The sequence below is a fragment of the Dryobates pubescens genome, chromosome 13 (genome assembly GCF_014839835.1).
Source record: "Dryobates pubescens isolate bDryPub1 chromosome 13, bDryPub1.pri, whole genome shotgun sequence".
NCBI lineage: Eukaryota > Metazoa > Chordata > Aves > Piciformes > Picidae > Dryobates > Dryobates pubescens.
Window position 1 is genome coordinate 31563460 of NC_071624.1, and position 16410 is coordinate 31579869.

A 16410-nucleotide genomic window follows, 5' to 3' on the forward strand; every position below is an offset into this window, starting at 1 on the left:
GGGGACAAGTTTGGAGAACAGATGAGGAACGCTCGGAGCAGAAGCTGCAGTGCAGCCAGAGCTTGCTCTGAAGCTCTCCAAGGAAATGCCAGCCAGAAAGCAAGCCCTGCCCCAGGCAGGGGCCACCAAGGATGGAGCAGAGCAGGGCACAGCTCAGCCCAGCTCCCCAGCTCGCACAGCACTCACCAGCATGCCCCACAAGAAATCCATCTTCCTGCATCTGCCACACAGCCACAGGCACTGCCACCAGCAGCCTTCCTCAGGGGTCCCGGTGCCAGCAGCCAAGCACCAGCCCGGGCATCCCTCCCCACACCTCCCTTCGTTAATGTTTCTCCAAGGCAGAGGCAGGCAGCTCTGCTGCTTTGTTATTTCAAAGGGTGGCTCCCCTGGGAGGCAAAGTGCCCCAAACAGGTTGGGCAGGAAGTGGATGAAGGCTTGCAGGGGACTGGCAGGCGCCTGCTCGGATGCATGGCACCTTGATGTGATGCACAGACCCCCCGGTGGGATGCACTGTGCCCCTCAGGAGAGCACTTGCCTGGGTAAGATGCAGCAGGAACAGGCTTCTGGGGCAGGAAGCAGAACCCCCAACCTCTCCAGCTGGCATCTGTATGCACAAAAAAGCCACAGCCCTTCCAAAGGAGCTGAGTGACTCCCATCTTTAAATCCTCTCAAGAGTCTCCTCAGCACACCCCAGTCTGCTGGCCCAGAAGATGTAGATTAGGCACTAGCAGCACCAAGACCTCCTGTCCATGCTCCCAGGGCCTTTTGTCCCTCTCTGTGACAGTAAGTCCTGCACAGATCTCTGGGAAGCACCTTAAAGCCTACCCAGAGGAGAGCAGGGCAGGATGAGCACTGAGGACATCGACTCTGGGCAGCATCTCATCACAGGCTTGGCTCTGCTGAGCAAGTGTCCAGCATCCCCCACAGCCTGTGGTGGACAGGGGACCAAGCTGACGTCTCCAGGAGGACCGGGTCTCTGCCTCCCACCACAACGTCACCCTGGGTTTCCCTTCATCAAGCTGATGGCTCCTTAACCCCTGACATCTCCTCTCCAGTTCCATCTCTTAAATGTCAGCAAGCCCACACCAACCCTGACCTTTCCAGAGCCGAAGCAGCCGAGACCAAAGCAGCAGCAGGGGCACAGGGAAGCTCCAAACAAGCAGAAAACAACCCAGTGGTCCACAAACAGCCCCCACCCTGGAGACCATAAGGATTTAGCTCTGTTTGGCACCTCTGCAGCTCCCTGTGCCTGGCAAAGCAGTATCCAGGATCCTCCTGTGCCACTGCCCGGCTGCGGTGCCAGCACAGGCAGCCACGACCGCAGCAGCGCTGCCAACGCCGCGGGGCCTGAGGGTGGAGGGAGGGAGCAGGTGCCAAGGGCTCCCAGCTCTCCCTCGCCTGTCTGAGAGGACAACCTGTGCCATCTGCAAAAGGTTCTGGAGGCCTTTAATCCTGCTGTAAAGCAGAACGAGTCGCTAATCACCTTTTAATTGCTTTAAGGACACGAACCAGCAGTGAAACAGCAGCCTCCAGCCCTGCCCACTGAGCCTGGTCCCCGCTGCCTGTCCTCAGCCAGAGCCACCACCAGCCTCTCCCCTGGCCACAGCCCCAGCTTGTCATGTGAGGAGAAGAGGCCAGAAGAGAAAGCCCTCAGCCCTTGCTTTTGGGGAGCCTGCATCACCCGGAGCAGCACCCGCACGCCTTGCCCACGCCAAACTCCCCCCAGGGTTCCCTGCCAGGCTTCCCAAGCTGAGGGAAGCATTGGGCTAGCGTTTGAGCATCACTGAAGAGCCTGACCTGTCCCACATCACCCTGGCTCCAGCTGAGGAACAGCTGTCCTCCTCCCTACCCACAGTGTGCCTAGGGCCTTGACACCTGTATTCCCTCCTGGGCAAGGAGGGGACCCCAGCACTGGGAGCCACCTCTGCACCCACAGTCAGACTTAGCCTGCCTGGCTCACAGACTCCTCAAAAAGCAGAATTCCCCTGAAAACGTGCTGAGGGCAAAGGCAGAAGCCCTCAGGAGGCAGGTGCTTTGCCCCAGGGCACTGCCCTTGTCCTCTGCATCGCCCTACTTGGCACAGGGGTGCACACACCCTGCTCGCTTGAGACTGTTTGAGCGAGGTAACTGCAAGCTGGCAGCTGTGGCAGTGCCCAGTTCCACCCCAGCTCGGGCAGGACCAGCTCCCAGGTCTCAACAGGTTGCTCACAGCCCTCTCCCGCTGGGTTTGGGAAGGCTGCAGGTGGAGCAGAGCTGGGCAGAGCTGGGTCCCACGGCACGGCCAAAGCGAGCGGCCGAGCGGCGCTGGCAGGAGGGAGCGCTCGGTCCGGCCGCGCCGGCAGCGCTGCCCGCTGGGGGGGATGCGCCGTCGGCCTCCAGCTGGCAAGCAGCCGCCCGCCGCGGCGCCCAGGGAGGGCTGCTCGCAGGATAACAGCTCCGGGATTCTGCACCCCGCCTGGCACCGCCGCCCGCGGTTGCGTAACGTGAGCGGCAGCGCAGGATGGGGCCCGCCGGCACGCACGACCGCGCCGCAGGCTGGGCTCCAGCAACCGCCTACCGCTGCTCCCGCGGGAACAGCCCCGGCTCCGGGCAGCCGCTGCGTTGGCAGTGCCGCTCCGTGCCAGCTCCCAGACTGGCAGCCCGGCCGGACCGTGCGCCCACCGCGGCAGCGCCCTCGCACTCACCTTCATGCTCGGCGGGGCGGTGAGCGGCGGGGACAGCGGCCGCTCCGGGACGGTCGCATCTGAGCTGTTCAGCAGCTCCTGCTTCCTGAAAAACCAAAGGCAGGAGTCAGCTTCCCCCCGTGCCGGGCAGCAGCGCCAGGCGGCAGATAAGAGCTTATCTTCCCTGGCAAAGCCGCGGGCGGGCAGGCTGCTGGAGAAGCAGCATCTTGGATCTGAGAGAAACCCAAAAGAGACCGAGAGAGGAGATGACAAAAGCCATCTGCAGAGCCCCGAGCCCAGGATGGGTCGGGACCCCTCACACTGCCCCACCAAGTGCCCGGGTTGTGCCCCCAGGACCCAGCCAGGGCTGGCCGCGGGGCTGGGGTGTGGTGTGATGTGGTGCTGGTGTGGTGGTGCTGGGACAGCAGGGATAGGTTTCTATGACAACCCATCCCCACAGATGGTGTCCTTCCATCTGGCACCATCCCTGCCTGGGCAGGATGCGTGGCCCAGCGGTCTCCCAGCAGCCGTGGATGGCAGAGGAGGGGTCCAGCTCGGTGACAGCAGCGTGAGCCCCTGGGACACCCCGGCTGGGGTTGGCAAGGCCCAGCCGAGGGCCTCTTTGATCACAGAGCAGCCACACTGGTGCTGAACGCGGAGGCTGGAGAGGCACCACGAGGTTACAGGAGCCCAGGGAAGCAAGAGCAGCCCCTGCACCACGGACCTGCCACCAAAGCCCCCCACAAAAGCCCCCCTAAACCTGGAAAAGGCACAGCCTCGGCCCCCCCAGCAAGGAGCTGACCACAGCATCCCTTCCCTTCAGCCCAGCAGCTTCCCAGGCACACGACCACCAGGCTGCCTCTCGCAGCAGCGCCACCAGATGCTCCCCCGGGAGGCAGAAAATCTGAGGTTTCATTTGCTTCCTCTCGGCCCTGCCAGGTTAGTCCTGCAGAAACCCGGCCAAAAATGCCCAACTGTTTATCTTGCAGGAAGGAGGTTTGGTTCCCATGGCAGCCTGCCCTGGGATGGCACAGCACAGCGTGGCACACGCAGCAGCCGGGCACCAGCACCCGCCCAGGCCCTCTCCAAAACATGCAGCTTCTGCCAGCGGGTGGGCACTGGCCACCTGCAACGCCTGCCCTCCTCACCAGCCCCTCCACCCGGGCTCCTGCCCTCTGCCACCAGGCCTCAGCTCTTGTGACAGCAGGTGACAGCCACGTGCTGGTCACCGGGAAGGTTCCGGTGCCCACAGCCCCTCCGTGGCAGGGTCCTGCACACCGTGGGGGTGCTGTGGGGCTGGGCCAGGATGCAGTGGGGTGCAGAAGGCACAGCAGGCAGGTGTTCTTCGAGGACACTGATGCCACAAGGAGTGCAAGGCTCCAGCACCACTTCTGTGAGCAAAGCAGCAGCCCTTGGGCTGCATCCCTGCTGACAAGAGACTGAAGCAGAGCCTGGGGAAGCACAGCTCCTGCTCCTCCTGCCTGTGAGCACAACTGCTCCTGCCCACAGACTGCTCCTGCTGAGACCTGACTCCAGCCCCTGAAGCACACCTACAGGTACAGACACACACAGGCAGAGGCCAGCAGCTGCAGCTGGAGTGGCCTTGGACACTGTGTCCCTGCAGCTGGCATGATGGATGTGGCTGGGGGCTGGCAGTCTGTGCTGGCACATCTGGACAGGGGAGAAGCAGGGAGCTGCGGTGCCTGTGACCACAGGAAGGAAGGGACAAGCAGGACACGGATCCAGAGTCAACAACCAAGGAACAAGGATCAATGGAGCTCAGCTGTAGCCAGGAGAACACTGGGTGGATGTTGGAGGAAAGCCAGGGCTATAATATGCCTCAGAGGTGGAAGATCAGACCAGGTGGGACATGGGGAGGATCAGCATAGCATGAGGGGATTGGAATGGCACAGGGTGATCAGCGTGGCGAGGGACAAGGTGGCACACCACCGTGCCAGGCAACACCACAGCCAAGACCAGCTGCTAGCATGTGGGGACTTGGCTCACAGACCCCTGGGACCCAACCAAATCCTCTGGTAGTGGTAATTAATTGCTGACTGCACTTCTCAGGGCAGGACCTACTTCTCCTGGAGCTGAGGGTCCTGCCAGGCTCCTCCTGGGGCGTTAACAGCTGCAGGCAGGAGCAAGAGGGACTCACTGGCCTCTGGGCTGCAGTGCCACAGAGCAGGAGGAGCTGAGAAGAAAGCTGCCCCACACTGCAAGGGACAAAGTGGAGCCAGCAGGACCTGTCCCCTCCCCACCACATGGCACCAAGGACCATGGCACTGCCCAGGCTGTGCAGCAGTGCTTTGTGCCCAAACTCGAGTCCAGGCCAAGGACTGGCACCTTTGCCTCTTCCTGTGCTGAAACCAGAGCAGGTCACACCTGCCTTGCGTCGTCACCTCCCATGGAAGCTCTCAGCATCTTCCAGCCTTTCAGTGCAAGCAGTCAGTCAGAACCATGTGGGATGGCCTATGGGCAACAGCAGAACCCAGGTCCTGCCCATCTGCTCTGCCCATCCCTCTCTCCTCTCCACAAGCTCACCACGAGAACAGGCCGAGGACGGCAGAACCTCGCCGGCTGCTCTCTGACTTTCTAGGACACGACAGCACAGCCTGATCTGCAGCAAAGCACTCACCCTGCACTCTCCTTGCTTTGAACCTCCAGCTCTGCCTGGCTGCACTAATCTGCACCGTGGCCCTCGGAGGCAGCAAGCCTTTCAGGCTTCCCAAAGATGAAAGTTACAGGGATGCACACAAACAAATGGATTTGATCTGGGATTTGTAGCAGGTTGCCATAGCATCATAGTCCAAGTATTATAAAATCACTCAGACAACTTAACAACGTGTTCCTCTCTCACATGCTGATTGCTGCTTTGGGGCCAAACTGCTGGAACTGCTCCTGCCATTCCAGGGAGAGCCAAACAAGAACCTCCACGGCCACCCCGCGCCGTCGGCTTCCGTGCACTGGCAACAGCTAAAAGCAGAGACACGGGCTCTAGGGACCTGCTGCCACCAGCCGCGGGGCCAGGGGCCACCAGCCCAGCTCCCAAACAGATCCTCCCCCGCCCCGGGCTAGTAAATGAATCATGAGGAGGATGAGCACGTCCTGCTCCGCGCTCACACGGAGAGGCAGCCCCCCGGGATCTCTCCTGACGCCGGTGCCGGCGGCTGCTCACGGCAGCCCTACGCCTGCACCGGACCCCGGCGGGCACCAGGGGACCCCAAACGACAGCAAAGGTCTGAAGAGCTCTTCCAGCGAGGAGTCCGGAAAGCCAATAGCATCCTGGGCTGATCCCCAGCAGCGTGGGCAGCAGGGGCAAGGAGGGGATTCTGCCCCTCTGCTGAGACAACCACCTGCAGTGCTGGGTCCAGCTCTGGAGTGCCCAGCACAGGCAGGGACCTGTTGGAGCAGGGCCAGAGGAGGCCACAGCAATGCCGGGAGGGCTGGAAGCCCTCTGCTGTGAGGCCAGGCTGAGTGAGTTCGAATTGTCCACCCTAGAGGAGAGAAAGCTCCAGGGAAACCTTCGGGTGGCCTTTCAGTGCTCAAAGGCATCTTACAAGAGAGCCCTGCTATCCCAGCACGGATCTTGTCCCCCTCCTGGGGCTGTGGGGCTGAGCTCAGGGGGGGAACCCACTGCCCCAGAGGCCACCAGGCAGGCACAGCCCCCATAGCCAGGGCTGCTCCCCCTGCTTCTCCCAAAGGGGGACAAATGGGGATTCCCATCCCCCCCGTTTTGAGTGCCTGAGTTCCTGGTACAGCAAGGGCAGGTGAGACCTTTCTCTTGTCTCTAGAGCATCCCTGATCACACCCCAAAAGCTCCCACAGACTCACACCCTGATTCATTTGGCAAAGCCATCAACAGAACAAAATCCTGATGGAAACATCCCATGGGCACTGACCCAGGGCTGCGAGACCCCCACCAGGCCCAAACCCTGGCTGCCGAGCGCGCCCCTCCCCTCCCGCAGCCTAGTGAAGGACCTCTGATGCATGCCACCCTCTTGGTTTGCTCCTCTGGTTTACCAGCCAGGCTCTGCAGGGACAGGCTGTGTTCCTACACCCCACACGAGGGCAGGGAAGATGTCCACACATTCCCTGCCCCGGGGAAGCAATTCCCACTCCGCAGTGAGCTCTGCCTTGTGCTACGCTGCGAGTCGAACGCAGGGCACCACGGGCTGCCTCTGCCCCCATCCCGAATGCAGGGCACCACAGGCTGCCTCTGCCCCCACCCCAACCTCTGCAGATTAAACCTGGCCTAAGGAGGTGCAAAACTCCTGCAGCAACAAGTTCAGCCTGCCTGGATGCCGTATCCTTGAGAAGGACAGCAACCATCAGCCTGTAAATTAGCAGCCTCTATTTTGGGACTCATCACTTTTCTGTCCTTGATGGGCAGCACCTTGCCAGCTGCTCCCTCTTTAGTTTGTTTAATATTCAGTGCCCAGTGTCTTAAGTGTTCACAGGGGACTGTGCTGTGTTGCTTTTCACTCACACACTGCCCTGGGATGGGTTGGAGCCTTGGCTGCTTGCCTTCCCTTTGTGGGGGGACTCCTCTCCATCCCCCATCCCGACCAGCACAAGGCTGGGACCAAGCCCCAGCCCGCAGGACACTGCTGAGGCCCTGCCAATGCCCCAGCACCCAGGAGCCCTCAGCCAGCTGCTCACAAACTGCACAAAACCTCAACCAAACCTTTTTCCCCCCCCCCTCCTTAATTATTATTATTGCAACACAGACAAAGGCACCTTCCTGAGAGCCTGCACTTGGAAACCTGCAGTGAGTGCCCTAATGAAGCACCTTTCCCTGACTTTGAGCAGCTCCCATCCAATCTGGGGACTCCAGGCAGGCAAGATCTCGCTGCATCATCACTCATCACCGGGAGGACGCCTGCAAAGGACACACACTGCTGCAGGGCTCCCACCAGCTTCAGCCAGCCCCAAGCTGTGCAGCCACCCCAGACCCAGGTGTCAGCCCCTGCACCCACGGTGCTCCAGGGGCAGAGCCCCCCCACCGTGAAGCAGCTTCCCTCCAAACCGATTTACCACGAGGCAAATGAAGCTCAGGCTGGCCCAGCACCTCCTCGCTGTGAAGCCTGAGAGTCAGCAAAGGAAAAGTGCAGCAGTTCCTGCTCTGGGTCTGTTGCAATCAATTCAGTGTTTGTGAATGGCAGAGCCTGCACTGGTGTGCAGCCCCCACTGCACAGCCTGCACGAGCAGGAGCCCAAGCCCTGCTCAGAGCAAGGTGACATTTAACTGCAAATGAGTTTAGCTTTAATTATCCCTCTGCACAGGGAATAAGTATTGCTGGGAGCAGCGTGGAGTGTCCCATGCTCAGGGGGGCACCTCTGCCTGGGCTGGTTCTGGGGGTCACTGATGCCCTGGCTCTGGGGGCCACTGATGCCTGGGCTGGCTCTGGGGGTCACTGATGCCCTGGCTCTGGGGGCCACTGATGCCTGGGCTGGCTCTGGGGGTCACTGATGCCCTGGCTCTGGGGGTCAGTGCTGCCTGGGCTGGCTCTGGGGGTCACTGATGCCCTGGCACTGGGGGTCAGTGCTGCCTGGGCTGGCTCTGGGGGTCACTGATGCCCTGGCTCTGGGGGTCAGTGCTGCCTGGGCTGTCTCTGGGGGTCACTGATGCCCTGGCTCTGGGGGTCAGTGCTGCCTGGGCTGGCTCTGCCATGAATCACCCCGAGTTCTTTCCCAGCACCCAGCAACACAGGTTTCTTTCCAACTGGCCACAGAGTTGCCCTGGCCCTAGCTGGGCAAGCACTGCTTGATGTAGAAATAAGGCTGGGAAGAGGTTTCTGTCCCTGCCCAGCTTTGGTGGCTGCTCTCCCTCGCAGGAGGGGAGGAAAGCGGCGACTTCCCGCAGCTTTGAGTCAATCAGGCAAGGCGCTGGGAGTTCTCCAGAGCAGAAGGCTCGTCTGAGCCGATTCCTGGCAAGCAGGAGCCAGGGAGCTCGGGCAGCAGCTTCTGAGCTGATTCAATAATCTGCAAATTGCAGAGAACAGCTCCCAGAACCCAGCGTCTGCAGCCGCTGCTGGAGCGGAAGCCGAAGGGCGAAGGGAGGCTGTGCCTGCCTGGGTGCCCACACCCGGGGTGGGAGAGGGGACACTGCTGTAGTGAATGTCCCACTGAGACAAGCAGGCACTCAGCTGCCAGCAGCAGCACACAGATTTCACTCAGTGGCTCCAGGAGACCACGAGCAGCCCTTGCTGCACCAAAGAGTAAAGCACAGCAGAGATAAAGACGTTTGCCCTGTGCCCAGCGGCCTGCCCTGGAGCTGAGACCGCTGGGCACATGGCACTCACCACTAGCTTCACCCCACAAGAGGATGGCCACCACAGCATTGCTCATGGGACAATCAGGAAAACCACTTTGGATTAAACTACTCAGTTCCAAAGCAGGACAGGAGCCAAAAGAGCCCAAACTCACCACAGGAGCCCCCCAGGCCCAGCCAGCTGTGCCCACTGCTGCCATCCCCTCGGGGTTGAGGCACAGGACAGGTATGGATGGAGAGGACACAGTGAGCATCACCCCTGCCCTGCCAGGGGAGCTCGGTCTGTTGTGCTGCGCTTTGCTGGACTGCTAACGAGAGAGGGACATCAGCCCCCAGGGACTCTGCAGCTGACACCCATCCTGCCAGGCTTGCATATGGCTCGTGGAAAGCAAAATTCGACTGCAAAGGCAGAACAAAGACTGAATGTAGGAGGAAAAAAGGAAAATAGGAGCAGGTGGAGGAACAGAGTCCCTTTTGACGATGCTGCTCGCAGTCCCTTCCTCTTCCTGCAGCTTATGTCACTTTGATGGCCCTGGCAGCTTGCATAAGACGAAGCAAGCACCGTAAAGCACCACTTGAAGTCTTGCAATTGCTCCCATGAAGGCTCCTCACTCCGTAGCAGACAGCAAAAAAAACCTCCTCAGGGTCTCGTCCTCCCCTCGAGATGTCTGCGTGACTCTCATTGTCCTCAGTAAACCCCGCGGCAAGAGCTGCTCTGGGAGGGTTTGTGCTCAGCAAGGCAGTGGGGGGGATCAGCAACCAAAACAGACCCAGACATCACCAGGCAGATTTCTGGGAGAGCTCAGAGCCAGATTTCTCCTCAGCACTCCAGTGCCACACTAGGCTCATTCACAGAAATCCAGTACCAGGGAGGAGATGACTGCTTGGGAAGAGTCCTGCTCGCTGTGGCTGGGTTTATAGCAGCCCTTCCCTTCCCTGCCACACCTTGAGGTGAGCAAAGGATGGCAGTGCCATGCAGCAGGGTCAGTGCTAGAGGAGCACCTGGGGACCCAGATCTCCCTACACACAGTGGAAGAAGAGACCATGGAGTGCCAAAGGGGCACGGGGGCCCTGGCTTGTCCCCAGGCCAGGTGGGAACTCCAAAGGCCCATAGGCAGAGCCACAACAGGGACTGGCTGAACAAGACCACATCCAAGGGGCAGCAGTGGGGACAGGAATGGCTGAGCTCAGCACACAGCCCCCCCAGCCCATGTCCCAGCTGAGACAGGGGAGGAGAGGGGCCACAGCTGTGGCACAGAAGGAAGGGTGCCCACATCTGTGAGACATGAGGACAAGGGTCACTGTAGCACAGGGGGACAGGGGGCACAGCCATGCTGGGTCTCAGCACAGGTGAGCACCCACCTCTGCTCCTCAACCAGGACCCTCAGAACCTGTGGCTTAGGTTTTTTCCACCTGCTTAGCTTTGACAATCTACCTGGAAAACCCAGCAAAGGAGGGGGGGGAAAAAAGCCCAAACCATCACCAGCAACACAGGAACTACCCAGGAAGGCCATTGTTAAGTCATGAGAGCATAGCTGGCATCCTGCTCAGGAGGGTTCCTTGGTGTCCAAGGCAGAGCACCTATGGCAGGAGCACCGAAAATGTGGGTGTGGAGCCTGTGACCTGAAACTGCAGGTGGGTGAAGAGCTAAAGCTTCATCCCCAGTCATTGGATAGAATTTTTGGGTCTCCCAGACGGGGGGAGGGGAATAAAGGTTCCATATCGCCAGTTCTTCATTCACATGGTACAAAACCCACAAACTGAACCAAAACCCCAACCCTTTCAGTCTGCAGCAGTGCCCACGGCGCTCCCTCCCCGAGCCCGCACCGTGCACACCGCCAAGGTTTGGGTGCCTGTGCCTTACTATTTTTAACAACAAAGTTGCCAGAGCAGCAGAGTCCTGGGGGAGGGAGAAGCCCTCGAGCGGGGCCACGGCATAAATCAGAGCAGGGGGATCCACCGGCAGCTCCCGGCGAGGCGCCGGGGAAGCGGAGCTGCGGCGGCAGAGCGATGCCAGCTCCGCGATATTCCAGACAAGCCATTTCCTCCCAGCGCAAAGTTGAACTGGGAGCACAGTGTGCGGCTCAGGCAAGGGAGAACGAAAGCATTTGTCAGCTGTTCCCGGAGAGGGGACAAAGCTGCCGGCCCGAATCACAACAGCTCAGCCTGCACGGCGATCCCTGCGGGAGCACCGAGAACGCTCCTGCCCCGGTCCTTCCCGGTCCTCTGCTGCAGGGGGAATGAGTCTGGGGGTGTTAAACCGACGGGGGCAGGCCAGACCCCTGCACGCACACAGACGGACGTATGTGTACAGACGTATATGCCAGGAGCTGATCCCCGTTATCCCAGTGCCCGTTGCCCAGCTCTGGGGCAGCGCTGCCAGCTCACCCACATCCAGTCCATCCGAATAATGGCCCCCATGGCCCCCCAAGCACTTCCAACGGCTTGCCCAGAGTGCCCCCCGCCCGCCCCAGGCCAGCACCGCGGCTGCCGTGCAGCACCGGGGTTCGGCTCTGCCGCCGTACCGTACCGGGAAAGACCCGGGAGCACAGGAGAGCATCAACGAGAGAGCACCGGGAGCACAGGAGAGCATCGGCAAGAGAGCACCGGGAGCACACGAAAGCATCCGCAAAGGAGCACCGAGAGTCGACGAGCGAACACCGGGAGCACACAAGCGTGCACCGGGAACACGAGGGAGCGCCGGGAGCGCATGAGAGACCATTGCGAACCCAGCAGCCAACACCGGGAGCCCCGAGCGCGCCCCGGGACCGATCGGTGCTCACCTGCCCTCCGCGCCGTGCTTGCGGGAGCGGTGCAGCAGCCCGATCAGCACCACGGCCGCCCGCACCCCCGCCCGCCGGGACCGCAGCCGCCCGCCCGGCCGGGACATCGCCGCTCCCGCTCCGGCCCCGCTCCGGCCTCGCCGCACCTGCGGGGAGGGAGGGCACAGCGGGATGGGGGGAGGAGGTGGGGGCGGCGCGTCCCCGCCCGCCTCCGCGCCTCCCTGCGCGCTCCGCGGGGATAAGCGCAGGGCCGAGCCGGGAGCCCCGCGGAATGGCGGCCGCGCTCCTCTCCCATCCCCGCCCCGTCCCCTCCCCGTTCCCTCCCGCCTGGACCCCCCCTTACCCCCCGCAGCCGGCTCCGGGAACATCCCGGCGCAGGGACCTCGCCTTCCCGCACCACGGACACGGTTACCCCGGCGCTGGGCTTTGGGTGAAAGCAGCCCCACGCTGCCAACCCCCCTACAGCGGGTTCACAGAATGCCCCCCCCCAAAACCCAGAACTGGGGCTGGGGGGGTGGAAGATCCATCCGTGCCCTACAAACCTTCTTCTGACGCCTCCTGCGTGGTTCTGCCTTTCTGAGGCATCAGCAAACGTTCCCCACACAGGCTGGCTCCGTGCAGGACCATGCATCTGCCTGGCTGGTACCTGGGATGAGCAGCCAGCCCTTTACCCATCCCTCACCATCCATCCATCTCTCTCCACCCATTCCTCCCTCTGAAAGCACAGATCCAGGCCTGGGAGCAGCCCAGGCTCCCCAGTTGCTGTTTAGGAGGAGAGCTGGCACACAGCTTCTTACAGGAAATATTCTTCCCCCCTCCCCTCTTTTTTTTTCCCCCTTCTTCCCCCCCGTTTTTTTTTTTATTAAGTAAACTGTAAATGATCTACTTCACAACCTCAGCACCTTTCCCTAGAAGTCTTTGTTGCCATGGTGATAAAACACCCGGGTCTCTCTTGCTCCTTCCCCCCCCCCCAGTATCTCACCTTCCTCCTCTGCGAGTTTAATTTTCACAGGAATTAGGCACAGGACCAGCTCCAGCTTTTGGAGCCTGCTCCTGGTTAGAGGGATGAAAACTGCAGCCCCTGCTGCAGGCAGGGATGAGAGCATGCAGCTCAAACTCCAGCCCTGCCCAGAACCAAAACAGCAGCACCTGCCCCAAACCCACCCCGTGCCCCCCCACACCTTTGCAACCAGCCCGAGAGAAATTGCACCACCGCTGCTGCATCCCTGTGGAGGTGCTCTGCTGGGTTTGTGTCAACCACCCCTGCCCCAGAGCAGGCACAGCACAGCCTCTCCCTGCCCCTGAAGTGCAGGACCCCCACCAGTGGCTCTTCAGGTCAAGGGGTTTTTTTTTGGGGGGGGGGGGGGGGGGCAGCCTGCTTGGGGGGCACACACAGGCCGCAGGGTTGACCATAGCCACCCCAGCCACAGTGGGGCACCCCCTCAGCAGCTGGGGAGAAGAGCCCTGGGATCCTCATGCAGTGGGGACGCCTTCCCCCCAGGGGGACACATCAAGACACAGCGCTGGAGCCGCTGGAAACCCCCTCGCAGAGCAGTGAATCATTAACAGGGCGCGGGGCACCCCTGGCAAAGTCCATAACAAATGTGTTTGCTCGGGAGCCGACAGCTCACAGAGGCCACAGGCCACATCTGGCACCCAGCAGCCGCTCTCGCTGCCACCCCCGCGCCTGCCGCCCCTCTCCTGCCACCGTGAGGTGAGCGACACCGCTGCGGCTCTGCCCTTTTGCTATCTGAACCCTTCAGCGCGATCTCTGATCAGATGGATTCTCCAAACTCAACAGCTACCCCCCCTGCCCGCCCCCCCTCCCTCCCTGCCTGCCTCCCCAGCGTAATCTCTTTATGCATTCTGCTGTAAGTCAGATAAAACATGTGCAGGGTTATTTTTATCACCATGCCACACTAATTCACCCCAGAAGAACCTGACGGTGCCTCAGCAGTCACCACACCACCCCTCACTGACCTACCCAGCGCACGTGTAGCTCTGCAAAGAAACAAGATCCACCCTGAAACAAACCGAAAAATCCCAAACGAGCGTTTTCCTGCTCCAGCAGATCTCGGCAGGCCCCCGGGGAGGCTGCAGGTCCCTCCAGCACGGTAATTCCATCAGACAAGGGTCGAGGTCTCCCTTTCCCCAGAAGGAAAAGCCCCAAACCCCCCATTTCTGCAGCAGCAGCCGATGCCAAGCGGCGTGTGGAGGGCTGGGAGAGCAGGAGTGGGTAAGGGGGAGGAATTCTGCTGGAGCTGGGGGCTGCCCTCAGCCTCCCTGGCAGCTGTAACTCGCTCTGAGGAAGCCTTCCCATCAAGTTTTCTGTTGGAGCAACAAATCTCTTTGTTCTCACAGCAAATACCTGGCTGCTTCCTTTCAAGCAGACATCAACTGTCTGACAAATTTCTCAGGCACAGCAGAAAAAAAAAAGAGAAAGAGGGAAAAAAAAAGCAGCCTTGGAACCCATTTCCATGCCAAATTACATCAATTCTCCAGCACCTCATTAGCTTCCAGTTAATGGAGGGGGTGGGGTTTTAATCTCCAACCTTTTTACCTCTCACATTCAAACAGGCAGACTCGAATTTCATTGAGTCTCTCTCTCTCCCTGGAGACGTCTTCCACTGTCTCCCCTTCCCCTTCTCCAGACAAGTTAAGTATTAATCTCCTCTTGTTTTATGCTGAAGTGGCTTTGTATTGATTTTTAAAGATGTTTCAGCTCTCTCCTCTTTGGAAAGGGAGAAGCCCTTCAAGGCAGACGCTCAGCCATGGCTGCTCCTCCACCCAAACACGGCAAGGCTCCCTCACCCTCCTCTGCTGCTTCTGGGCTCTCTTGCAGCTGATTCGTAATTTATAGGAGGAGGGCCAAGGGAATGGATGGTGAGGGGGCTGGAGAAGGGCTGGCAGGGTGGGGAAGGACTGTAGAATCCCAGCGTGGTAGGGGCTGGCTGTGAGCCCTGGAGATCATCGAGTCCAACCCCCCTGTTAAAGCAGGTGCACCTAAAGTCAGGCTGCACAGGAACCTGCCCAGGTGGTTTTGGAACCCCTCCAGAGAAGGAGACTCCACCACCTCTCTGGGCAGCCTTCTTCAGGGCTCTGTCACCTCCAAGGCAAAGAATTTTCTCCTAAAGTGGGATGGGAGCTCAGTACCCAGGCTGCAGCCATGCCCCACCACACCATGGACCCACCTCCCCTCTTGCACAACAGGCTGCGATGGGGCCCTGAAGAAGCTGCCCTGTAGTTCTTAGGTTCTGCCAAAGGCTCCAGGACAGGCTGGAGTGGGACACCAGGGATGCCCAGGGAAGCAGAGCAGACAGCAGGGCATCGGAACAGTCCCTGCCTGCCCTTCCCAGTGCTCTCCCTTGCAAAGGGACAGCTCATTGTGCACATCGTGACCATCCCGGTGTGCCACAGGCATGAGCAGGAGCAGGGTGGGTTCAGTGAGCTGCACCACATGGCCAGCACGGGCATGGAGAGCTGCACTGCATGGGCACACCGCTGTGGGTTGCTGGGGCACCCTGACCCAGGAGCACAGCCAAGTGTCCTTGGCTGCTGCAGTGTGCCAGCCATGGTGTGTGCCCCAGTTCAGCTTTGACTCTCCCCAGGAGAGGATCTCCTCAACTGGTCCCAGCCAGGGGCAGGGTACTCTGCCTGCATCTTTGTCAGCTCAGAAACACCTCTGCAGAGCAGCCACCAGCCCCATCCCTCATCCCCCAGCTCTGCAGAGCTGAGGTGTCTCTGGCCATGCTCCAAACCCCAGAGTGATGCCACCAGAGCATCACCCTCCTGGGGGGTTGAGGGAAGAACACCCTGTTGGGGCCAGCACCCGTGGAAGTCTCCAGCTGGTGTCTCCACAGATGGGATGGGCCAAAGGACAGAAAGCTGCAGCCTGAGGGACTGAGACTGGCAACGAGGAAAACCCAGGAGGTTGGATTAGGCCTTGGAAGAAGTCCCCAGAGGGGCTGCCAGCTCTCCACCCACAAAGGCTTCCCAAGCTCAGCTTGCAGGAGCCACATCTTGCCCTATGATGGAGCCTGGACTGGAGACTGCGGAGATCACTCCTTCCCCTCATGGTGTTCCTGGGCTCCCCCAAGTCTCCCTCCTTCCTTCAGACACCCAGAGTCACCTCTGCAGTGACCAAACCTCCAAGCTAAGCAGCTGCCCCTGCTTTATGAAGAAATAAATATCTCCTTAGAAGTGCCCTGCTGGTTCTGCTTCAGAGAGCAGCTCTGCTGCTACCTGGGAAGCCAGGTCCTGAGGGGCTGGACAATTACACACCGTGATTAATCAATCACCTGGGCAGCTGACTCATTTCTGCAAAGCCTGGCATTTCCTTCTGGACACTCTGCTGTGAAAGAAGGATCTGAAAATGCCAGCCCCTGAACAAGAGCAACCCTTCAGCCCCAGTGCTCCTCAGTCCCCTGGGAATCAACGACACTATTAATGTTATTAAGGAGCCCTACGCTCCTGGAACAGCTCTGCCTGCTGTGCTCAGGCTGCAGTGAGAGTCAATCAGCCCTGGCTGAGCAGCTCATCGACCTTCCCGAGCTGCCAAGGGCCCCCTTGGCCCCCTGGCTCACACCTGAGCACTGGGCACAGCCAAGCCCAGCGTCAGTGACTCAGGGCTTCTCCAGCCAGAGCTGTGGTGCTGCCTTGTCACACGGCGCAGGATGCGTCCCCAGCACCCT

The 16410-nt window shown here is 60.4% G+C and overlaps 1 protein-coding gene across 1 annotated transcript in view; it reads right to left on the reverse strand.

Moving 5' to 3' along the window:
• RAP1GAP2 (RAP1 GTPase activating protein 2) overlaps positions 1-16410 on the reverse strand; it is a 64868-nt gene that overhangs the window by 20927 nt on the left and 27531 nt on the right. Inside the window, exon 4 of the mRNA XM_054166340.1 lies at positions 2685-2769. Within this exon, the coding sequence (XP_054022315.1) occupies positions 2685-2769 (85 nt within the window). The remainder of the gene's footprint in view (positions 1-2684; positions 2770-16410) is intronic.